This window comes from Lissotriton helveticus, chromosome 7 (assembly GCF_964261635.1).
Source record: "Lissotriton helveticus chromosome 7, aLisHel1.1, whole genome shotgun sequence".
Classification (NCBI taxonomy): domain Eukaryota; kingdom Metazoa; phylum Chordata; class Amphibia; order Caudata; family Salamandridae; genus Lissotriton; species Lissotriton helveticus.
The window spans coordinates 1,474,050,853-1,474,073,100 of NC_136068.1; the positions used below are offsets into that span (position 1 = coordinate 1,474,050,853).

The 22,248-nt window shown below is 44.3% G+C and overlaps 1 protein-coding gene across 1 annotated transcript in view; it reads left to right on the forward strand.

Moving 5' to 3' along the window:
* The first annotated feature begins 11,578 nt into the window (after positions 1-11,578).
* The window catches only part of LOC144770383 (uncharacterized), a 720,823-nt gene continuing 710,153 nt past the window's right edge, over positions 11,579-22,248 (forward strand). The window contains exon 1 of the mRNA XM_078654860.1: positions 11,579-11,646. Coding sequence (XP_078510986.1) covers positions 11,580-11,646 — 67 coding nt within the window. The 5' untranslated portion in view covers position 11,579. The remainder of the gene's footprint in view (positions 11,647-22,248) is intronic.

Consider the following 22,248-nt stretch of genomic DNA (forward strand, 5'->3'; position numbering starts at 1 on the left):
AGAGCAAGAGCTGTTGTGTCTACTCTATCTCCTACTTTTCTGATCTCCAGCAATGGCTGCAAGAGAGTCATCCAGCAGTGATTCAGAGGGATTTTTAGATGAGGACCCTCCTCAGCAAAAGAAAAAAACCCATTTCATCTGGAAATTTTACGAAATCCCAGAAGGACAGAAAAAAGTCAACGCTCCCAAAGTAACATGCAAAATATGTGGGAGTAGTTTATCCAGAGGCAATCCTCTGAAAAAATATAGTTTTGGGAATGCTAATTTGATCCGGCATGTGAAAAGAAGACACCCTAACAACTTTGCCAGGGAGAGTGTCAGAGAGCTGGCACGGAATGTACCCACAGATGGCGGCAGCACCTCCACTGGTGGAGCAACACCTTCGGGACCACCCCGTGGAAGAATGGTTCCTAACATTCAGCCGGTGTTTGCGGGCATCACATTTTTGTGCAAAGAGTGTGACGAACTGCTCTGCTATGGGGAGCAGAGTGTTGAACTGATTGCCCTAAAGAAACAGCAACACCGCTGCTCTTCCAGTCCCTAAATTTTCAAATTTTTTTGCTCCTGTTGAGCAGTTTTGGAATCCTTGTTTTTGTTTTTCCCTTGAAAAAAATCCAAAAAAAATATAAAATTGTTTTAAAAAGTCTAAAAAAATATAAAACAACAAAAACAAAAAAAAATATATAAAACAACAAAATCAAAAAAAAAGTTCTTTTCAGAACTACCTCCAATTTTTAAAAAGAAGCTTTATTTTTTTAAAAGTCTGTCATTTTTAATCTCCATGGTACGCTCCCCCGTACGCTCCCCGGTGCGCGTACCGGGCGCTCACCCCCGCGAAAATCGAATTTTTTTTTCATTTTTTTTTTCACCCGCGGGAGCCTTTTATGGCCCCCACATGAAACCTAGGGGGTCAGGGGGTGTGTACCCTGCCCCCTCTTGCTCATTTCCCCCTTTGATTTTTGCCACCTCTTGTGTCTCAATCCTACCGAGACACAAGATGGCGGCCGCTGCGGACTGTTTCGAATGTTTACAGACACCCGAGAACCAATCAGCTTGCCGTGCGCAAGTCGCGTGGCGCGCCTGAAGCGCTCCCCGGTACGCGTACCGGGGAGCGCTCCAGGCGCGGCTCTAGATATATATCTTTTTTTGAACGTTAATTTCTCAAAATCCACTGTAGCACATATATTGAGACCTACAAAAGGCACATCGGGCTACCAGTCCCTACAATTTTGCCAAGTTTCGTGCAAATCCATTCAGCCGTTCGGGCTAAAAGTGAGGCCAACCGCCCTATGGAAAACTCAATGTTAAAAACACGTTTTGGGACCCCCCTTTTTTCTCGGCCCCCCCTGGACGAACACCCCCCAAATTTTCTGGGGCTGCTCAGAAACAAAATGTTCCATTTTCCAGAAAATTTCATCCAATTCCGTCCACAAACGCCAAAGTTATTAGACATAGAATTTTCAAAAATCCCATAGGGAAAAAATCCTAACTATATATACCTACTGGCGACCGCCAGTAGGTAATATATATATATATATATATCACACACCAAGGTTGCCCCAAACAAGACGCCACACTTGGAGGGGTATCCGCACAAGCACCACAGGTATCAGCAGTCACAGCCCATCAGCACGCGCCATTAAGTGCCAAATGCGTTTCGAGCTTCAATTTCGCTCTTCATCAGTGGCAAACAAGGAGGCTCAAGGTTTTTAGTTGGGACGCATTATTTATTTAAATTACACAAGACCCGCCCATGTGGGCGTGAGCAGCGTAGCATCATGGTTAAAGTTGTCCATGCTTGTTAATGCCAAAGTTCTTGTAGTCCCAATACTATCCCAAGTGGGTTCCAAAGCCCCCAAGATGTAATGCATCCTAAGTATATAAGTATTTAAAATGTTCACATGGATGGCCGCATGGCGACGGAGACTGTGTTGTTGCCAATATTTACCGGCGGAAATGGCCCCCTCCGATCTTGGCGATGCTTGTAACATCATGCATTGCAGAACCGCCAGTCCGGCAGCAGGGCATCTTCGCGGCTGGACAGGCCACTCAATTTCACACACCAAGGTTGTCCCAAAGAAGACGCCACACTCGGAGGGGTATCCGCACAAGCACCGCAGGTAGCAGCAATCACAGCCCATCAGCACGCGCCATTAAGTGCCAAACGCGTTTCGAGCTTCAATTTCGCTCTTCATCAGTGGCAAACAATGAGGCTCAAGGTTTTTAGTTGGGACGCATTATTTATTTAAATTACACAAGACCCGCCCATGTGGGCATGGGCAGCGTAGCATCATGGTTAAAGTTGTCCATGCTTGTTAAAGCCAAAGTTCTTGTAGTCCCAATACTATCCCAAGTGGGTTCCAAAGCCCCCAAGATGTAATGCATCCTAAGTATATAAGTATTTAAAATGTTCACATGGATGGCCGCATGGCGACGGAGACTGTGTTGTTGCCAATATTTACCGGCGGCAATGGCCCCCTCCGATCTTGGCGATGCTTGTAACATCATGCATTGCAGAACCGCCAGTCCGGCAGCAGGGCATCTTCGCGGCTGGACAGGCCACTCAATTTCACACACCAAGGTTGTCCCAAAGAAGACGCCACACTCGGAGGGGTATCCGCACAAGCACCGCAGGTAGCAGCAATCACAGCCCATCAGCACGCGCCATTAAGTGCCAAACGCGTTTCGAGCTTCAATTTCGCTCTTCATCAGTGGCAAACAAGGAGGCTCAAGGTTTTTAGTTGGGACGCATTATTTATTTAAATTACACAAGACCCGCCCATGTGGGCATGGGCAGCGTAGCATCATGGTTAAAGTTGTCCATGCTTGTTAAAGCCAAAGTTCTTGTAGTCCCAATACTATCCCAAGTGGGTTCCAAAGCCCCCAAGATGTAATGCATCCTAAGTATATAAGTATTTAAAATGTTCACATGGATGGCCGCATGGCGACGGAGACTGTGTTGTTGCCAATATTTACCGGCGGCAATGGCCCCCTCCGATCTTGGCGATGCTTGTAACATCATGCATTGCAGAACCGCCAGTCCGGCAGCAGGGCATCTTCGCGGCTGGACAGGCCACTCAATTTCACACACCAAGGTTGTCCCAAAGAAGACGCCACACTCGGAGGGGTATCCGCACAAGCACCGCAGGTAGCAGCAATCACAGCCCATCAGCACGCGCCATTAAGTGCCAAACGCGTTTCGAGCTTCAATTTCGCTCTTCATCAGTGGCAAACAATGAGGCTCAAGGTTTTTAGTTGGGACGCATTATTTATTTAAATTACACAAGACCCGCCCATGTGGGCGTGGGCAGCGTAGCATCATGGTTAAAGTAGTCCATGCTTGTTAATGCCAAAGTTCTTAGAGTCCCAATACTATCCCAAGTGGGTTCCAAAGCCCCCAAGACGTAATGCATCGTAAGTAGTTAAGTATTTCAAATGTTCACATTGATGGCCGCATGGCGACGGAGACTGCGTTGTTGTCAATATTTACCGGCTGCAATGCCCCCCTTCGATCTTGGCGATGCTTGTAACATCATCCATCGCAGAACCGCCGGTCTGGCAGCAGGGCATCTTCACGGCTGGACAGGCCGCTCAATTTCACACACCAAGGTTGCCCCAAAGAAGACGCCACACTCGGAGGGGTATCCGCACAAGCACCGCAGGTAGCAGCAATCACAGCCCATCAGCATGCGCCATTAAGTGCCAAACGTGTTTCGAGCTTCAATTTCGCTCTTCATCAGTGGCAAACAAGGAGGCTCAAGGTTTTTAGTTGGGATGCATTATTTATTTAAATTACACAAGACCCGCCCATGTCGGCGTGGGCAGCGTAGCATCATGGTTAAAGTAGTCCATGCTTGTTAATGCCAAAGTTCTTGTAGTCCCAATACTATCCCAAGTGGGTTCCAAAGCCCCCAAGACGTAATGCATCCTAAGTAGATAAGTAGTTAAAATGTTCACATGGATGGCCGCATGCGGATACCCCTACGAGTGTGGCGTCTTCTTTGGGGCAACCTTGGTGTGTGAAATTGAGCGGCATGTCCAGCCGCGAAGATGCCCTGCTGCCGGACTGGCGGTTCTGCGATGCATGATGTTACAAGCATCGCCAAGATCGAAGGGGGCCATTGCCGCCAGTGAATATTGGCAACAACGCAGTCTCCGTCGCCATGTGGCCATCCATGTGAACATTTTAAATACTTATCTACTTAGGATGCATTACGTCTTGGGGGCTTTGGAACCCACTTGGGATAGTATTGGGACTGCAAGAACTTTGGCATTAACAAGCATGGACTACTTTAACCATGATGCTACGCTGCCCACGCCCACATGGGCCGGTCTTGTGTAATTTAAATAAATAATGCGTCCCAACTAAAAACCTTGAGCCTCCTTGTTTGCCACTGATGAAGAGCGAAATTGAAGCTCGAAACGCGTTTGGCACTTAATGGCGCGTGCTGATGGGCTGTGATTGCTGCAACCTGCGGTGCTTGTGCGGATACCCCTCCGTGTGGGGTCTTCTTTGGGGCAACCTTGGTGTGTGATATATATATATATATATATATATATATATATATATATATATATATATATATATATATATATTCATTTATATTGTTATATTTTAAATGTTTGAAAAAAAAGTAAATTATAATATAAATAAAAAATTATTTTTATTAATAGTTTTAAATTATATATGCCTAAATAAATATACACATATAGATATACATGCGTTAAAAAAAATTATTATAGGATTCGTATATTTTTTACATTATTTACATGTATTTAATTTTAATTAGATTACTGTTAAATCTAAATATATTTAATTTGTATTATTTTTAACTGTATATATGTTAACAATATTTGTGTCTTCAATACTAGTGTATAATTAAAAAAAATATTTTTTTTATTTACATTATAAGCATAGGATAACGATGTTTTTGTGCTTTTAATATTTGACACAATATTTATATACTACGATATTTGTGGCTTCAATATCTTGTCACTGAACCTTAGCCATACATAACATGACTCTTTTCTGTGTTCAAAATATAAATAAAATACCCGGTCTCCTGCTATCCACCCCCAACACTCTTTGAGGCATATTTACTATTTTTTCATGTAGCTCACTGCAGCAGCCACAAATGCTGTGCTGCATACGTGAAAAGGATAGAGGAGGAGAACACTCTATTCACTAAAATAAGGCACTCTCCTCCCCTTTCACTAGCACCAGCACTGAAATCAGCTGCAGTGTTCATTGGAGACACCTTTGCGCCATGGTACAAGGGTGTCTTCATGAGTCTAACATAGGATATGTACTGAAAGGAAACTATCCAGTACAAAATACTATGCACAGACTCATTTGAACCATTTCCCCTACTTTATATGTGTGCTATAAAGTCGGAAAAGGAAGGAGATATTAATGCATTTGTCTTTCCTTGCATCTACTTGAAAAGGGCGCAGTTTTTTCACGCTAAACCCAATCTACTTTATTTAGTAAATTGGGTTTAGCATGAGACACTTTGGGTGGTTGCATGGGAATGCCCGGGCACCACCTTTGGTACACCCCGATGGTGCAAAGTAATGCAAAACAGCGCTATGCGCTGCTTCACATTACTTTTCCATTATTTCTAGCGCTAAACAAGTGTAGCACTGCAAAGTAAATTGGAAAGAAAAGATTTTGCACCGATTTGCGTCACTTTTCTGCGCAAACACGGCGCAAAACTTTGGTAAATCTCCCCCTCTGTGTTTTGTCTTCCAGAAGCTGTGCTTCCTTGTTTTCTGGGCTGCTCTGACATGCTCTCAGTGAGACCTGTGTAGCCTAAAATCTCTTTACGATGCAGCCACAGTGGGTAACAAGTTCTTCTACCCACCCTTGTTATATAATAGCAGTGAGTAACTGGATTTAAAATCCAGCCATTCATGCTATCAGCTTTCTATGAGAGCCTTGCATAACATGCAAAATTATAGAAAGTGAATAACAGGGCTGTTTTTCACTCTTAGTGACATCAAATAGACAGCAAGGGCAATGTTTGAGTTTGCTATAGTGTCATACAGAACACAGTGGTGATTGAAACATCCTAGTTATTCACTATTTACCCATTTATAATTGTACGTTATATATGCCCACCAAAGAATTTGTCCGTGCTTTCAACCTCCACGGAGGGGTAGAGAAGAAATGGAGGAGCCATACATAACATAGCCTCTCCTTCCTGTCCGACATTTAAAAAAAAAAATGCATGGAGTATGAAATTGGGCAACTGGTTGAGCGGGAAAACCCCTACTCATGAAGCAACCACAATCTTTGTCAGGGTGAAGTCACAAGTAAACCCCATATTTACCTGTGCTCAACCCTCTGGTAGCTTGGCACTGAGAAGTCAGGCTGAACTTAGAGGTAATGTGAAAAGTATTTATGCAGCACTTCAAACAATAGCAAAAGTAAAAACACAACATAAGAAAAATCCCAATTTAGAAATATAGAGCACAATTTAATAAATAAATCAAGACCAAAACGACAAAAATCCAATCAGTAGAAACAGATATGCAATTTTTAACATTAAAATGAAAATAGTGCCCAAAAGCACAAACCGTCACTCGCGGCTATCTGGTCATGCAAGACCATGAAAAAGTCACAAGTTCATTCCTACCCTGATGAAACACGGGTGAGAAACAGGGGCCAGGTTAATTCCAGTGAAAAGTTACCTTCTCAGTCCAGCACAAAGAGCCCCGTTCGCAGTGGAAGGAGACTCGAGGAGCAGTAAATCGTCTCGGATGATCGTCGATATAGCGAGAAGATAAGTTCTGGCATTGCACAAGTTATCACTTTAGCACAAAGATCCTGTTGTTGTTGCAGGCAATCAGGCCGGAGCTTTGCGTTAGCAGTCCCAGCGAGCTGTCTATGCTGTAGCATGAAGGGTTGGGCTGACAGAACTTCACAATGGCGGGCAGTGTGAGTGACAACGTTTAGGCATTCACGGATGTGAAAAGCCCAAAAATCTTCATGGAGCTCCAATGAGGCAATACCAAGGGTAAATGAATTGAGGTGTACCACTTGTCGGTCGGGGACTTGCTCCAGCTGGATCTGAATGCTGCTCCAGGTGGTTGAAACCCTGTTATGCCCCTGTGGCTCTGGACAATAGGCCAGCAGATTAGCCCTTTGTGTCACTCTGGGAGTAAATGTTTCATAAGGTCCAGCATTTCCTCCATCATTTTTTTGTGTTGCGATAGTCGCCCTAAGTGGAAGGATATGCCCAGACACAGGACTCGTTCTCGCTATGCCACTGGATTCAAGCTAGCCTGGCTGATGAGGGGTGATACCCTGAAACCATTCCCAGGATGCTTGTTTTCTGGTCCAGGGAGGACCTGGCATAGCAGTTCAGGCTGGACTGTTCCCATGGAGAGCAGGATCAAGACAGGATTGCATATGGTTGGGTCCAAACTGGAATGGCATGGTGAGCAAAAACACAATGGATTTAGGTCCAAATCTCTGTACTGGGGTTGCTTTTTGACAATGGCCAGCAGTGGGTCCATCATCTTTTTGTGTCGCTAAATGTTTCCACAAGCAACCACCTCAGTGTTCATGTGCGATCTTGTGCAGTCTCAGGGTCACCTCATAAGCAGAAGAACACTTATCTGTATCATCCCTGGTACAATAATTGGGCACCAGGTATTTAGATATGGGGCGTTCTTGTCTCTCTTAGACACTGTGTGTACGCTGCCCCCATTGCTGCTGGACTCTACTTGACTAAGTTTAAGGTCCAACTCTTTGAGGCTCCTCTCATGAGCCAATATTCCTGTCCTCCAAAGCCAATTTACTTTCCTCCATTTTGAGTTAGGCCATCTGTAGCTTGAACTCCCTCAGTGCCTTCCTGTTCACCAGCTCCTCTAAGCACAGCCTGTGCAAGGAGACACTGCTTCCTGCTTTGGGAGGTCGAACTCAAGAGATTGGTCATCCTCCTCCACTGAAGGCTGTGTTTCAGGGCTGATACCCGATCCTGATCCTGCTCACCCATATTATCCTCATCATCCTGCTCCTCTAGGCTGTTAGTGACTGGTGAACCTCCCACCAGGACATCAGAGATTGCTGCAGCTCCAACTTCTTAGTAACCTTCTCGAAGGTGAGTTCTCTCTCCTGTTTAAGCGTGACACAGTGTACTTTTCCAAGTGGGGCAGCTCGAATTCCATTTTATGAGATGGTAGTGTAACACAAAATTACTGTGTGTCACTGCACAAATACAAGTCCAAATCCTCACCGGTGACCAACAGTGTAAGAAATAGGGTTACTAGTTGGGGGGGGCCTACTCAAGAAGCAACCACAATACTTGTTACGGTGATGTCACAAGTAAACCACAAATTAACCTGTTCTCAACCCTTTGGTAGCTTGGCAGAGAGCCATCAGGCTTGACTTAGAGGCAATGTGTAAAGTATTTATGCAGCAATTCAAACAGTAACAAAAGGAAAACACAACACAAGACAAATCCCACACCAATTTAGGAAAATAGAGCAACATTTTATAAATAAACAAAGACCAAAAGAAATAAATTCCAATCAGTAGAAGCGGAGATTTGCAATTTTATTTATTTAAGTGAAAATAGGGGCAAAGCACCCTCTGCGGCTATCTGGTCGTGCGAGACCAAGAGAAACTCACTAGTTCAGGCCGACTGCGATGGAGCGTTGGTCGAATATATAGACCAGGTTAGGCCCACTGAAAAGTTACCTTCTCTGTCCAGCACAAAGATTCCTGTTCATGGTGGAGGTTGCCATGAGGAGCAGGGAAGCATCGCAGACGGTCGTTGATGTAGCATGAGGAGCAGATCTGGTGCCATGGACGGTCATCGCTGTAGCGCGAAGATCCTGTTGTCGCCACGATCAGTCAGTCCGAAGCTTTGCAATCATGCCCCCTACAATTGGTTGATGCTATAGCGGAGATGGATCTGAAATAGGTTTGCAAGACTACGTAAGTGGGTGGCACAACAAGTGCCCCCTAGTAGTACTTAATTTACAAGCCTTGGGTACATGTAGTAGCACTTTACTAGGGACTTATAAGTAAATTAAATATTCCAATTGGGTGTAAACCGATTATACTATGTTTAGAGAAGAGAGCACGAGCACTTTACCTCTGCTTAGAAGTGGTAAAGTGCACAGAGCCCTAAGGTCACCAAAAACGAATTCAGCAAAAAAGTTAAGGTAAAGGCAAAACTTTGGGGGAGACCCTGCTGAGACAGCCAGGTCCCAGACATGGCCTCCTGCCACTCAGCACTATCTGTGCCTTTCCATCCCTCTACGTCAGAAGCTGTGCTCCCTGCTTTCTATCATTGCTTTGACAGGCTCTCATAGAGCCCAGCTGGAGCAGTCTGGAATATTTTTATGATGTAGCAGCAGTGGGTAACAAGTTCTGTTACCCACCCTTACCAGTGAAATACTGAATATATAATCCAGTAATTAATGCCAACGGCTGTCTATGACAACCATGCATAAAATATTAAATTGCAGGCAGCTACCGGGGAAAAAATTGGCCTGTTTTTCACCGTGGGTTCCGAGGGACATCACATAAACAACAAGAGCAATGCCTTTGATATCAACAACAGGTAAACCATACACCCTAGGGACCGGGGTAAAATTTGCACCTCACAACATCATTAAGGGCAATCACACAATGCTAGAGGTCATGTATTGTAATCATAACTGAATTGTAAAACAGGAGATATGACCAAAGAAAGTACAAAAGATGGTAATTGAATCTGCTAGCAATCGAAAAGCAGCAGCATCAATTATGATTCAAAAAGGAAATGTGCTCACTGTGCAAGATGAACACACATTGCTCGTGAGATTTGTGTTAATGGTGCAAAGTGAAACACATAAGGTTTCAGGAGCAGCAAAAAGTAATGATAGATATTGTGGTTAAGTAGAAAAATAATCAAACGTTTTCAGATCTGTCACTGCAGAAAAAGTGTCCCTTTTTCAACAAGAAAGGTGATTCCACCTTCTTCAATTTTTCAGGTAATCATGAAGACAAAAAGGAGAACAAAACAGGATTGATTGCTGCTCTATCAGTTCTAAACGTATAAGGACTTCCAAGGAGACAAAGCAGTGGATGCTGAGTACAACGATGCATCCGTAGGGAGGCCAAATTCATCACAATAATGTAGCTCTGTAGAGAAGATGCCTCTAACACAAGAAATGTGACGCTCTGGAGCAGGACGCGAATGAATCATGGAGTGAGTTGGCTTTGTTGTCATTCTGAACACCGAGACGAAAAGCATCCTAGTTAATCACTTTTTACTCATCTATAATTCTATGTTATGTGTGCTTCGGCAGACCCTCCTCCCAAAAGCATACGCATGGGCAGAGAAGTAATGGGGGAACCGTGCATAATATGCCCCCCAAAACAGAAACAAACTAGTCCCCTGCCCCATACCCCACCCCCCTTTGTGTCTTCCCTTTCCTCCACTCACAAACATGTGCTCCCCACTCTTCAGGTCTGTGCTGACAGGCTCTCAAAGAGCCCTGTTGTAGCATCCTGGAATTGAGTGAGCCAAACTCTAAGTCAGGCCATGATACAGCTACAATAATAGCTTACATTAGATGAACCCCTTTTAGGCCAAGCCTAATTATCACCAGCTGCATTTAATAAAAAAAAACCAACTACAAAAAATGGATACATAGAGGGGCTTTGTTTCAACCATGTTCATCCATTGGTCTTTTGAAAGGTCATTCACATGTTGCGTGCATCTATCGTAGCATACAGCAAGGTGCAATGGGTCGGCCTACTTCAGCCATTGGCTCTTTTGCATGGTGAGTGATGCTATATTGCCTGATCACATGTGCTCATCAGTGTAAACAGAAGTACACTTCAGTACAAGAGTTGGTATGCCAACGCTTTATTATGCTGATGCCTGTCATATTCCTTTGTTGTCTTTTTTTTCAATGATCCTTTTGTGGTTAATTTGTGCTTTCAGGTTACAGTGATTTTTGGCGCAAAATAAGAATCTTAATTGCATTACAACTTAGAATTATTTCTATATATGTAGTCAATACATCTGTCGGATAGGGAGCACCTATTCAGTTGTACTAAACTATATGCAAAGGTTAGTTTCTTTACAAATAATATAAATTTGTAATACTTGTGTATGGCCGTTACGTTAAGGCCTAAAACGTCCTTATTATTGATTTTGTGGCATATGCTAGTAATAAAGAAACTTGAAAGAAAGTGTGCCAGCATGCTAAGGCGGTACCTAATGTCTATGCTAATTCTTGTTAAACTATATTGGGATACAGCCTTACAACTTGATAATGGAAAAATCAACTAATTTTTCTGTGCTCGAACTCCCTTAAATCATGAAGTTGGGGGGCTTAGAATATGGTTGGACACTGGTATTAAGCACTTTAACCAGCTCCAGACCTGGGAAGGTTTGGTGTTTATTGAATCATCGTAGAAAGGCACATGACCTGTTTCGCAGACTTATCACATTTATTCCGTAGCACATGATTGAAGTGTTGACATCCTGTCTGTTTTTGCAACATTTGACATTTCCTGTCTTGTCTATGTCTCCGTTTAGGAACTACTGTGAGTATTAAGTAGTGTACAAATGAGCAGCAGCCTCTCTGCCAGAGACAGCATCGCAGAAAATCGCCGGCGTCTACGCAGAATCGAAGGTACAATCAGTGTGGGGAATGATTGTGGTTTTAGGAAGACCATAGAGAAATCAAATGTGGATATGTAGTAGGAAAAAAGAGGATTTCCCCATCAGCCAACACCCCTGACATTGAAATGGCTTTGTCCGAACCTTCCCGGTCTTTTGTAAGGGCACAGTGCCTTCGAATAACCTTCCATTTGAGCTACTGTGCAGGCTACCTCTGTGACATGAGCATTAAGTTGAACATGAGTATGAAGTATTTTATTTCAGTTTTAGGGAGATAGATAGAAAGACAGACAGACAGACAGACAGACAAACAGTTAGATAGATAGATAGATAGATGGATAGATAGATAGATAGATAGATAGATAGATAGATAGATAGATAGATAGATAGATAGATAGATAGATAGATAGATAGATAGATAGATAGATAGATAGATAGATAGATAGATAGATAGATTGATTTCATGCAGTGGAGGCCGCCTCTGTATTGTATTGCAATTTATATAGTGCTTACTACCCCTAACGAGGCGTCAAATGCATTTCGGTGAGTAGCATGCTACTCCGGAACCAAAAGGATTAGTGGTGAATTAGTATAGTAAAATATGAAATTAATTTGAGCAGTGGATGTTAGTCTGGTATTTGGATTGAGGAGGATAGTGCAGGGATAGAAGAGGAAAAGGTTTGTATTTATATAGCGCTTGATACCACTGATGAGTGGGTAAAACCCAGAAATTCACTTAACAAAAACCAAGGCTAAAGTGTTGTTATAGTTAGGTAAAAATCTAAGTAAAAAAAAAGCATTTTAAATACAAACAACACTGAAATTGATCAGTTATAGTTAACTGGCTAACTATAACTTGTGCCCCCGCCATGCACTGCTTATGACTTCACATTTTACATCACTCATGATATGTACAATTACATTTAATGACATAACTCATCATCATGACATCTCAAATTACATAACTGATAACATCTTAGTCTGCTAAGACTTTTTGGAACGAGAAAACACTAATCAATAAAGGGTGTTTATGTCTTGTTGTGTCTAGCCTGCTGTTATGTACATTTCTTTCACTCCATAGTTATTTATTTGTTGAGGAGCTTTGCATATCTATTACCTACATTTTAAAAGCTTTTATTTCATACTGCTATCACTGATAGCTGAGCTACAAATTAAACACTTCACCACTCCAGAAAAAGATTAGTTAAGTTATGTTATATGTATTTCTATAGTGCATTATTACCGGTGAGGATATTCTGATGCATTGCAGATGGGTGAGACAAGCATTGAGGGAACTACTTGAAGAGCTGGATCTTTAGCTTCCTGCAGAAGACAGAAAGAAGGGAGGCGGCTCTGATGTGGTGTGGGAAGTCATTTCATGCATTAAAGGCTATGCATGAGAAGGCATGCCCCCTGACCTGCCTTTGTTTATGCGTGGAAGGTGTGCTAGTGAGAGTTTGATTGAACAGAGGTCCCCAGAGGGTCGCAGTAAATGTACGTGGCTGTTCAGGGAGGCTGAGCCTGAGCTGTGTAGTGCGTTGTATGTGTGGATGAGAAGCTTGATCTCGGTGTACTTGTCAGAGGAATTTCCTCAAGGGTGGGGTGATGTGAGACCAGCATAGAAGATGGAGGACAAGTCTAGCTGCTGTGTTCTGGATGATCTTTTGTCTTTTTGTGAGCTGCATAGAGGGTGTAAGAAATTGGGTTCTTGTTTAACTGGACTGTGTGTGCTGGTCAAGTAGCAACCACAATCCTTGTCAGGGTGATGCACAAGCCAACCCTAAATCCACCTGTGCTACACCCTTTGTCAGCTTGGTGCAGAGCAGTGAGGCCTAACTTAGAAGCAAAGAGTAAGGGATTTGTGTAACACTTCAAACAGTAATAAGGTGAGAACACTACACAATATTATCCCACACGAGTTTAGAACAATAGAGTGATTTTTTATAAATAAGACAACACCAAAATGACAAAAATTCAATTAGCAGAAGCAGAGATATGCATGCATGTTTGAAGATTTAAGTCGAAATAGCTCCAAAAAGCACAAAGCGCTAACTGTGGACAGTTAGCCTCACTGACCACTTTAAATCCTGGTTTGCAGACAATTACGAGGATCCGTGCCAAAGTGTTGTCACGCAGCGAGGTGGTGCAATGATTCCGAGGTGTGACAAGGCTGTGATGCAAGCTTCTGCATCATACTCGAGGATCCTGTCGAGGATGTGTACTCTGATATCGAAGATGCATTACACACTTGAGTTGAAGTGTTGCTTCCAAAGGGCTGCAAGGCTATGATGCAGAGTCCGGCATCGTAGTTATCAATGCAGCCGCAATTGAGGGATGCCAGGACCTGAGCCATGGATGCATCGCACAGTGGCGGTTCCGAGGCGGTTGTGGGCTGCAGAGGCGATGCTGGTTTTTGCGATGGGTCCAATCCCCGCAGCAGCGTCAATACGTCAGTTCACTTCGAGGTTGCGTTGCGCAACAGAGGAAAGGCATCGGTTTTGCTGGATCTACAGAAGCTGGGAAGCACCTTATGTTCACTTCCAAGGGGTCAGTACTGGGCTGGCACTACTTGGCAGGCTAGAGACTTAGATGGCAGCGTCCAGGTGCAGGTGCAAAGTTGATGGGAAGCATGTTGTAGTCCTGAGGCGTAAGATCAGTAGGCCTGCCAACAAGCCCTTGGAGTCCCTCCGGGGTTCTGGGTTCAAGAGATGGAGTCCAGTATTTCTCACCCAGGCAAGAGGGCAGCAGAATAGCAGTCCCAGTAGTCATATCAGCAGCACAGTACTCCTTCTTCCTCGTAGAGTATTCACAGGTCCAGAAGTGAACTTAAGTGGTGGTGTCTGAAGTCCAGTATAGATCCCCAGTTGTGCCTTTGAAGTAGGGAGGAGCTTTTAGTTTCAAGCCTTTGAAGTGCACAGGTGCACTCCCTTCCTGGCTCCAGATTAACTACAAGGGGTATGCAGCCTTTTGCGTGTAGGCAGGACACAGCCTATTCATGTGTAAGTAGGACTGTGCCCAACACTTCCCCCCGATCCTGAAAGTGATGGCCCATCCAGGCATACATAAGCTATGAGGGATACACAAATCCCAACTGTCAGCTATACCCAGTCATGTGACCCAGAGACGGCTGCAGACACCAAATAGCTAATGCAGGAAAATACCAACTTTCTAAAAGTTGTATTTTCAAAATTTTAATATAAAATACGACTTCACAATAAGTTATAATTTTTCATTAAAATTACAAAGACATCAAACAGAAACTGGTTACCTACTCCCATTTGAAATGTTTTGTTTATTAAATGTGAGGTAACTCCAATGTTATCCTATTGGAGAGGTAGGCTTTGCAAAAAAGGACTTTTAGAGTTTTCACTACTAGCACATGAAAAACTTAAAAGTACATGTCCAACTTTTCAAATACACTGCACCCTGCCCTCTGGGATGTCCTGTGCCCAACCTACGGGTGACTTACATGTATTAAAAAGGAAGGTTTGGGTCTGGTAAAAGGTTTATTTTGCCGGCTGGAAATACCTGGTGAAAGCTGCACACCCAGGCTGCACTGGCAGGCCTTAGACATGTCCAAAGGGCTACATAGGTGGGTAACACAAGCAGTGCTGCATGCCCACTAGTACAAGAAACAACGATACCACAGTTGAAAACAATACAATCAATACAAACCTCCGATGTTCTCCAACAAACGAAGTAAAAATCTGAAAGAGCACTTAGTAAGGGCCACACTCAAACCGGAAAAATCACCACAAGCTGTTATTGATCTTTGGGCACTACATTCCATCACTGGACACTTTAAATGTGACCAGTATAGTCTGTGCCAGTTCTGTATAGAATCTAAATCAATTCAACATTGCAACTTTAAGATACCCCTGCATGGGTTCTCCAATTGCAATAATGTTATGTGATCTACTGTTAAAGTGTCCATGCAGTAAACTATATTGTGGGCAAACCAATTAAAAGATCAGAATATTTGTCAACATCGGAGTCATAGCCGCTACAAAGTCCTCAGTGCCTCCTTGGTAGAACACATACAGAGAATGATATAGGATGACAGGTGAGCAGTGTTGTAAAATTACCTGAACGAGGGGGCAGTTTGGAACAGCTAATCAATAAGGAGGAATTAAAATGTATCCTCAGAATGGACATGATGAGGACCGGCCTGAAATGGCAGGAAGAATGGACTAATTTGATTTGAGCAATATCCAGTGTGTGACGATCAGCACCTTAACTATGGACCCTTTAATTATCCTGATATCAGTTATGGATTTTCAACTTGACTGCTTCAGACTCTATCATTTTCCTCCCTTGTAGCTGATGATCTGTACTCATTAAGCGGTTTTACCTGGCTGTTCTCTGCATTCATCATGTATACTATATTGTTGTGTTACACATTAACTCTTTAGATTTATTTTGCCTTACAATACATCTGTGTTATTCCCTTTTGCCCATCAGGTCTTCTTTGCCCTCCACTACTCTTCCATGGCATTTTGGGCCTCCCTACTAAGCATAGGTGCTTCTCTATATAAACGCAATGAGCTAAAAAACGGTGTTGGATCTAGCCCTGATCTCTTGACTGGGTGAGAGTACTCTGCTTAATTCAGAGACTCTGTCCATCACCACCCCTTGTTGTAAATTATTTTGTCCACCCTAAGCGTGGAAGGGTATACTCAGATGTGAGTCCCTTGCTCATTGCACCATCAGGATTCAAGCAAGCCGGGCCGAAGACGCCTGAAATGGCAGAAACCGGTCCCCGGAAGCTTGTTTCCTTCCCAGTGCAAGAATTGGCTTTTGTAGTCTGGTCTGCCCTGTTCCCATGATGCACTGGGCCAGGGACAGACTAATTTGCATACAGCCAGGTTCTGAAACTGGGATGGTGCAATGAGCTAAAAAACGGTGTTGGATCTAGCCCTGATCTCTTGACTGGGTGAGAGTACTCTGCTTAATTCAGAGACTCTGTCCATCACCACCCCTTGTTGTAAATTTTTTCTCTATATAAACGAGCACAGCTCTCCTTGTCAGTATTTGACTGACTGGAGTGCAGACCTAATGTCCACGGTCCATTCTTTGAGAATCCAGGGCCATATTATCAAGATAGTGCGATACATTATCGCCGCTTTCATCGTCAGGAAACTGCCGCAAAAGCGGCGATAATGGGCTTGATAATATGCCCTTGTGAATTCCCATAGAAGCTCAGGTTCTGGTGTTAACCTGGGCTTCTATGGGAATGCACAAGGGCATATTATCAAGCCCATTATCGCCGCTTTAGTGGCAGTTTCCTGACGATAAAAGCGGCGATAATGTATTGCCCTTTCTTGATAATAGGGCCCCCAGTTTTTTTCTGAACTCGGCGAATCACTCTGTGCTCTCACGCACTGCGATACAGAGAGCACAATGTCTGTGTGCTGACTTTCTTTCCACCTTCCTGGAGAATACAGTATGGACTTTTGGGACCCCACGTTACCTTTGATATCAAGGAATCAGCAGTATTTCCTGCCTATTATAATTGTTCTTCTGGAAAATCTGAAAGGTATGTTCTTTGTTATTTTAACAGTGTTTTCTATTCACACTTCTGCGCTCAGGGCATTCCAAACCCTTTCCCCCCTTTTTTTTAATTGTCTTTTTTAGCCAGTGGGAGAAACATCACAGTTACACTATTGTTACCTGTTATTTCAACCTACCAGGATTCAGGTACGGCTTGTTCTCACCACTTCCGCAATGTTTGATTTTATTGGGCAGCCTTCTGGCTATATCTTGAACTCTGACCTCTTATTTCAGGGACGGCCATCGTTCTTCCCCACAGAAGATTTTTATCTTCACTTTGTGTATATGCTCTATATTAAAGGCTTACACCTCTCACCGCAACACTATTATTTCTGAACTATGTCTATTATTCTTTCTTTCAACCCTCATTTTACTTGTTTTGGGCTCTTCTTTATCTCACGAGTCCTGATGATGGTCCCCTAGACTGATTTGCATATAGCCATGTCTGAACTGGGGTGGCAGAGTGGGCTAAAGAACGGTGATGGATTAAACCCAGATCTTTTGACTGGGTGTGAGTGTTTGATTGGTTCAGATGCTCCGTCCATCACCACCCCCTTTTGTACCGCTTTTGGCCGCCATAAGTGTGGCAGGGTATGCTCAGACGTGAGTCCCTTGCTCACTTTGCCACTGGATTCAAGCAAGCCGGGCTGAAGACGGCTGTAATGCCAGAAATCGGTCCTCGGAAGCTTGTTTCCGGTCCAGGGAAGGCATGGCTTGGCAGTTCGGGCTGGACTGTTCCCATGAGGCACAGGGTCAGACTGATTTGCATATAGCCATGTCTGAACTGGGGTGGCAGAGTGGGCTAAAGAACGGTGATGGATTAAACCCAGATCTTTTGACTGGGTGTGAGTGTTTGATTGGTTCAGATGCTCCGTCCATCACCCCCCCCCTTTTGTACCGCTGATGGTCCCCCATCAACATGGCGGATCGAAACATCATCTACTACCACTATGGACCCTGTAGATTATATTATATGTAAATGGGTCGTGTTGTTTTTGTTTTTAAGATACACAACTGTGATAACTGGATTTGATCACATGTGTGTATCACTTTGTAGAGAGCACTTAGCACATTTCTCACTACACACTCACTGCGCCATCACAAATTAAACGTTTTTTTTGTAAAGGTTTTTTGTATGTGATTTATTATAAGTAATGATTAAAATACCCATTTGGTTCATTTGTATTGAGTTAATTGTTTTTAATTGTGGGACCAATGTTTCTTGTCCATGCACGTACCACAAGGTCCCCAGTGATCCTTGGGTTCCCTTGTCAACTGCGGACCCACTAGTAGCATTTAATTTACAGGCCCTGGCCACAGGCAGTGTCACTTTATTAGGGGCTTACAAGGAAATGATATATGCCAATTGGGTAGAAGCCAATTCTAACATGTTTCAAGGAGAGAGCATAAGCATTTTAGAACTGGTTAGCAGTGTTAAAGGGCGCAGAGTCATAAAGTCAGCAAACAGGAGGGTTGAAAGCAAAACGTTAGAGGGTAAGCCACACCAAGAATGCCAGGTCAAACACGTGCCCGCTATCTGAAAGTAGGGTGAGCTACCCAACAATCTTTGGAGTTCACTTTGCTAAGGTGGAAAAGCCTGGTGAGACCATAAGCTTTGGCCTGGTCTGTTCCAGATTGGTATTCCCCTGTAAGGTCCATTCCCTGTATACAGATGGACCATCTCAACAGTTTGGGATTCTAACCCCTCATCTGCATTAGCCATATGAGGGGTCCATGGTCTGTCTGAACCCGGAAGTGACTACCAAACAGGAAATGGTCTCAACGTCTTCAGTGCCCAGACCAGTGCTAAGGCTTCACTCTCTATTGCACTTCACCCCTGTTCCTGGAGATGCAAACCACTAATGATGGCTACAGGTTGATCTAGGCCCTCTATGTTCATCTGTGAGATCACAGCCCACATGCCATGCTCTGAGGCATCTGTCTGGACAATACATTTTTGGGAGAATTAAGGGGCCTTGAGCATGGGTGCTGTGCACATGGCCTCCTTCGGGATGTAAAAAGGGTTCTTGCATGCCTCTGTCCGGATCACCTGACGTGGCTGCTTCTTAGAAGTCAGCTCTGTCAAGGGTTCAAAAATGGTGCAATGCCGCGTGACAAACCGCCTGTAATAACCAGTGAAGCCTAAGAAAGCTCCCACTTCTGTCTTGGTCTAGGGGAGTTCTCAAGCCAGTTTGGTTTGGATCTTGGGCTGGAGGGGCTGCACCTTGCCTCTTCCCACTTGGTGACCCAAGTAGGCCACTGAACCCTGCCCTATCTGCCACTTACTGGCCTTGAGAGTCAGGCCTGCCCTCTGCAGAACCTGAAGCACTTCCCTGAGGTGGCACAGGTGGTCCTCCCACCTAGAAGTAATGCTGCAATGTCATCCAGAAAGGCGGCACTGAAGTTCTCCAACCCAGCTAGGACCTAGTTGACCTACCGCTGGAAAGTGGCAGGGGCATTCTTCAACCCAAAAGGATGTACCTGGAACTAGAAGTGCCTTTTTGGTGTAGAGATCACAGACCTCATTTTGGCCCCCTCGGTCAAGGCAATCTGCTAGCACCCAGACGTTAAGTCAAACCTGCTGAGGAACTGGACATCTCCCAACCAATCTATGAGCTTATCCACTCTGGTGATGGAGTGTGTATCAGCTTTGGTGACTGAATCAAGCCCTCAGTAATCCACACAGAACCTAAATTATGTTGTGGTACCTGGAGGAGCAGTCTTGGGGACCAATACCACTGTGCTGAACCCAGGGCGGTGTGAGGGCTCAATAACCCCTACCTCTTTCATTTTGAAAACATACTCCTTAATGCTGGACTCACTTGTCAGACAGCCTGAAGATTTTACTTTTTACGGGCATGCTGTCCCGAGTTTCAATATCATGAGTACACAATGTAGTGAGTCCTGGGGTAAGTGAGAAAAGTGTGGTGAACTGCCCCAACAACTGGTGGCAAGCTCTCTGCTGTACTAGGGCCCCCCCCCACTCACCCATATTACTTAGGAGGTCAGGGAGAGGTTTACTCTCCTTTTCCACTCCATCATTCGTGACTAGGAGCATGGTTTCCTCAGACCTCTGGAAGTGGGGTTTGAGGCGATGGATGAGTAAAACTCTTAAAGGGTTCCTGGGAGTTTTGAGGGCTACCAGGTAGGTGCCCTCACCTTCTTCACCTCATAAGGCCCAGACCAGGGGTCTTGCTGGGTGCTGCGCTCCACGGGCTCCATCACCCACAATTTTGGGCCAGACTAAAATTCAACCAGAGTGGCCTTCTGGTGATACCACTGTTTCATGATCTTTTGGCCCCTCCTTTGCCAGACTGAGTGATCCTCTCACAAGGTGCCCATAGTGAAGTTCAAAGAGGCTGAAGCAAACCCTTTTTCTCTGTATCCCCATACACAAACAATAGGCATGGCAGGAGGATGTCCAACTTCCACCTCAAGGGCTCTGACAGGCTCATGATCATGCCCTTTAGGGTCTTGTTGAATCTCTCAACAAGCCCATTGGTTTGGGGATGGTAAGCAGTGGAGACCTTGTAGGCTACTCCACACTCTTTCTGCATAGACGTCATGTACACCAACATGAAGTTGGTACCATAGTTGGATACCACCTCTTTAGGGACACCCACATGGATAAAGATCCCCATCAGTGCCCTGTCCACTGCAGGCCAAGTCGCCATCCTCAGAAGGATAGCCTTTGGGTACTGGGTGGAATGGTCCACCAAGACCAAGATTAACCTATTGCCAAGGGCTGTTTTGGGGTCCAGAGGCCCAACAGTGTTAATGCCTATCCATTCAAAGGGATTGCCAATGAAAGGAAATGGCTGCAGGGGAGCCTTGCCCTCCCCCCCTGACTTGCACCTGGCCTGGCAGATAGGATATGACCTGCAGAACCCATCTGAGGCCACCCTCATCCTGGGCCAAAAGAAGTGGGTAACAAGCCTTTCAAAGGTCTTGTCCTACCCTGGATGACCTGCCAGTGGTACATTGTGAGCCAGCTCCAGGTGGAATGCCCTGTAGCACTGAGGGACCACCTTATGGCATAAAACAAGGACCCCCTGAATGAGATCAAAATCCTGGATCAGGGCAAAGCAATTTTTAGCAACAAAATATATCCAGGCATTAACAGAGTAGACAACTGGCAATAATAAATCACATCAAACACAAGTAAGAAGTACTAGTCCATAATCATGATATTTGTAAAAATTTAATGATACTGATTGGAAAGGTTGATGTCTGTCTGGCAGACAGACATCAACCTTTCCAATCAGCTGGGGAAATTATCACAGCTTATTTCTCCTCACTAATTTTTATAGAATACAATAATTGAATATGATATCCTTCTTTTATTATTATCTTGCGTATCTTTTATCATTATGAATGTGTATTTGAATATGCTCATCATTTTTTAAGTATCATTAAATTTTTACAAATATCATGATTATGGACTAGTACTTCTTACTTGTGTTTGATGTGATTTATTATTGCCAGTTGTCTACTCTGTTAATGCCTGGATATATTTTGTTGCTAAAAAAAGCACTGAGGGACCACCAACACACAAGTTCACTAGGGTAAGGAACCTTAGGCTCACTTTACATGGGACCATTTTCCCAGTAAACTAGGTGATCACCGGAGGTGTCGTCAGCTGCCTAGGCCTCAGCCTGCCATTGTAGCCCCTCAAGAGAACTGCACCTTGCAGAAATTCTCCTTGGTGGGACCCCCTTCCTGATGCCAGTTGGCTAGCTCAAGTAGGTTTCCCAGGTTGGCAATGTTCTCCCCGGTAGGCTCTGGGGTGTCACCCTCAGGTTCAGCCTCCTCCCAGACCATGTGAGCCTATGGAATCAGTTTCCTGTGCCCCTTGCCTTTCCTCTTTCTGGCAGACAACTGAGCCATTACTCCAAGCTCCAGGTCCTCCTGTGTTCCCTCTCGGGCAGCCATGGACCGTGTGGCAGGCACACCTACTCACTCAGCCAACCGTAACATCTCCAAGTGCGAACTGGGTTCCACCTCCTTCTAGATGGTGTGCTCTAGGTCATTGGCAAGAAGACAATCCACAAGCATGTTTGGACTC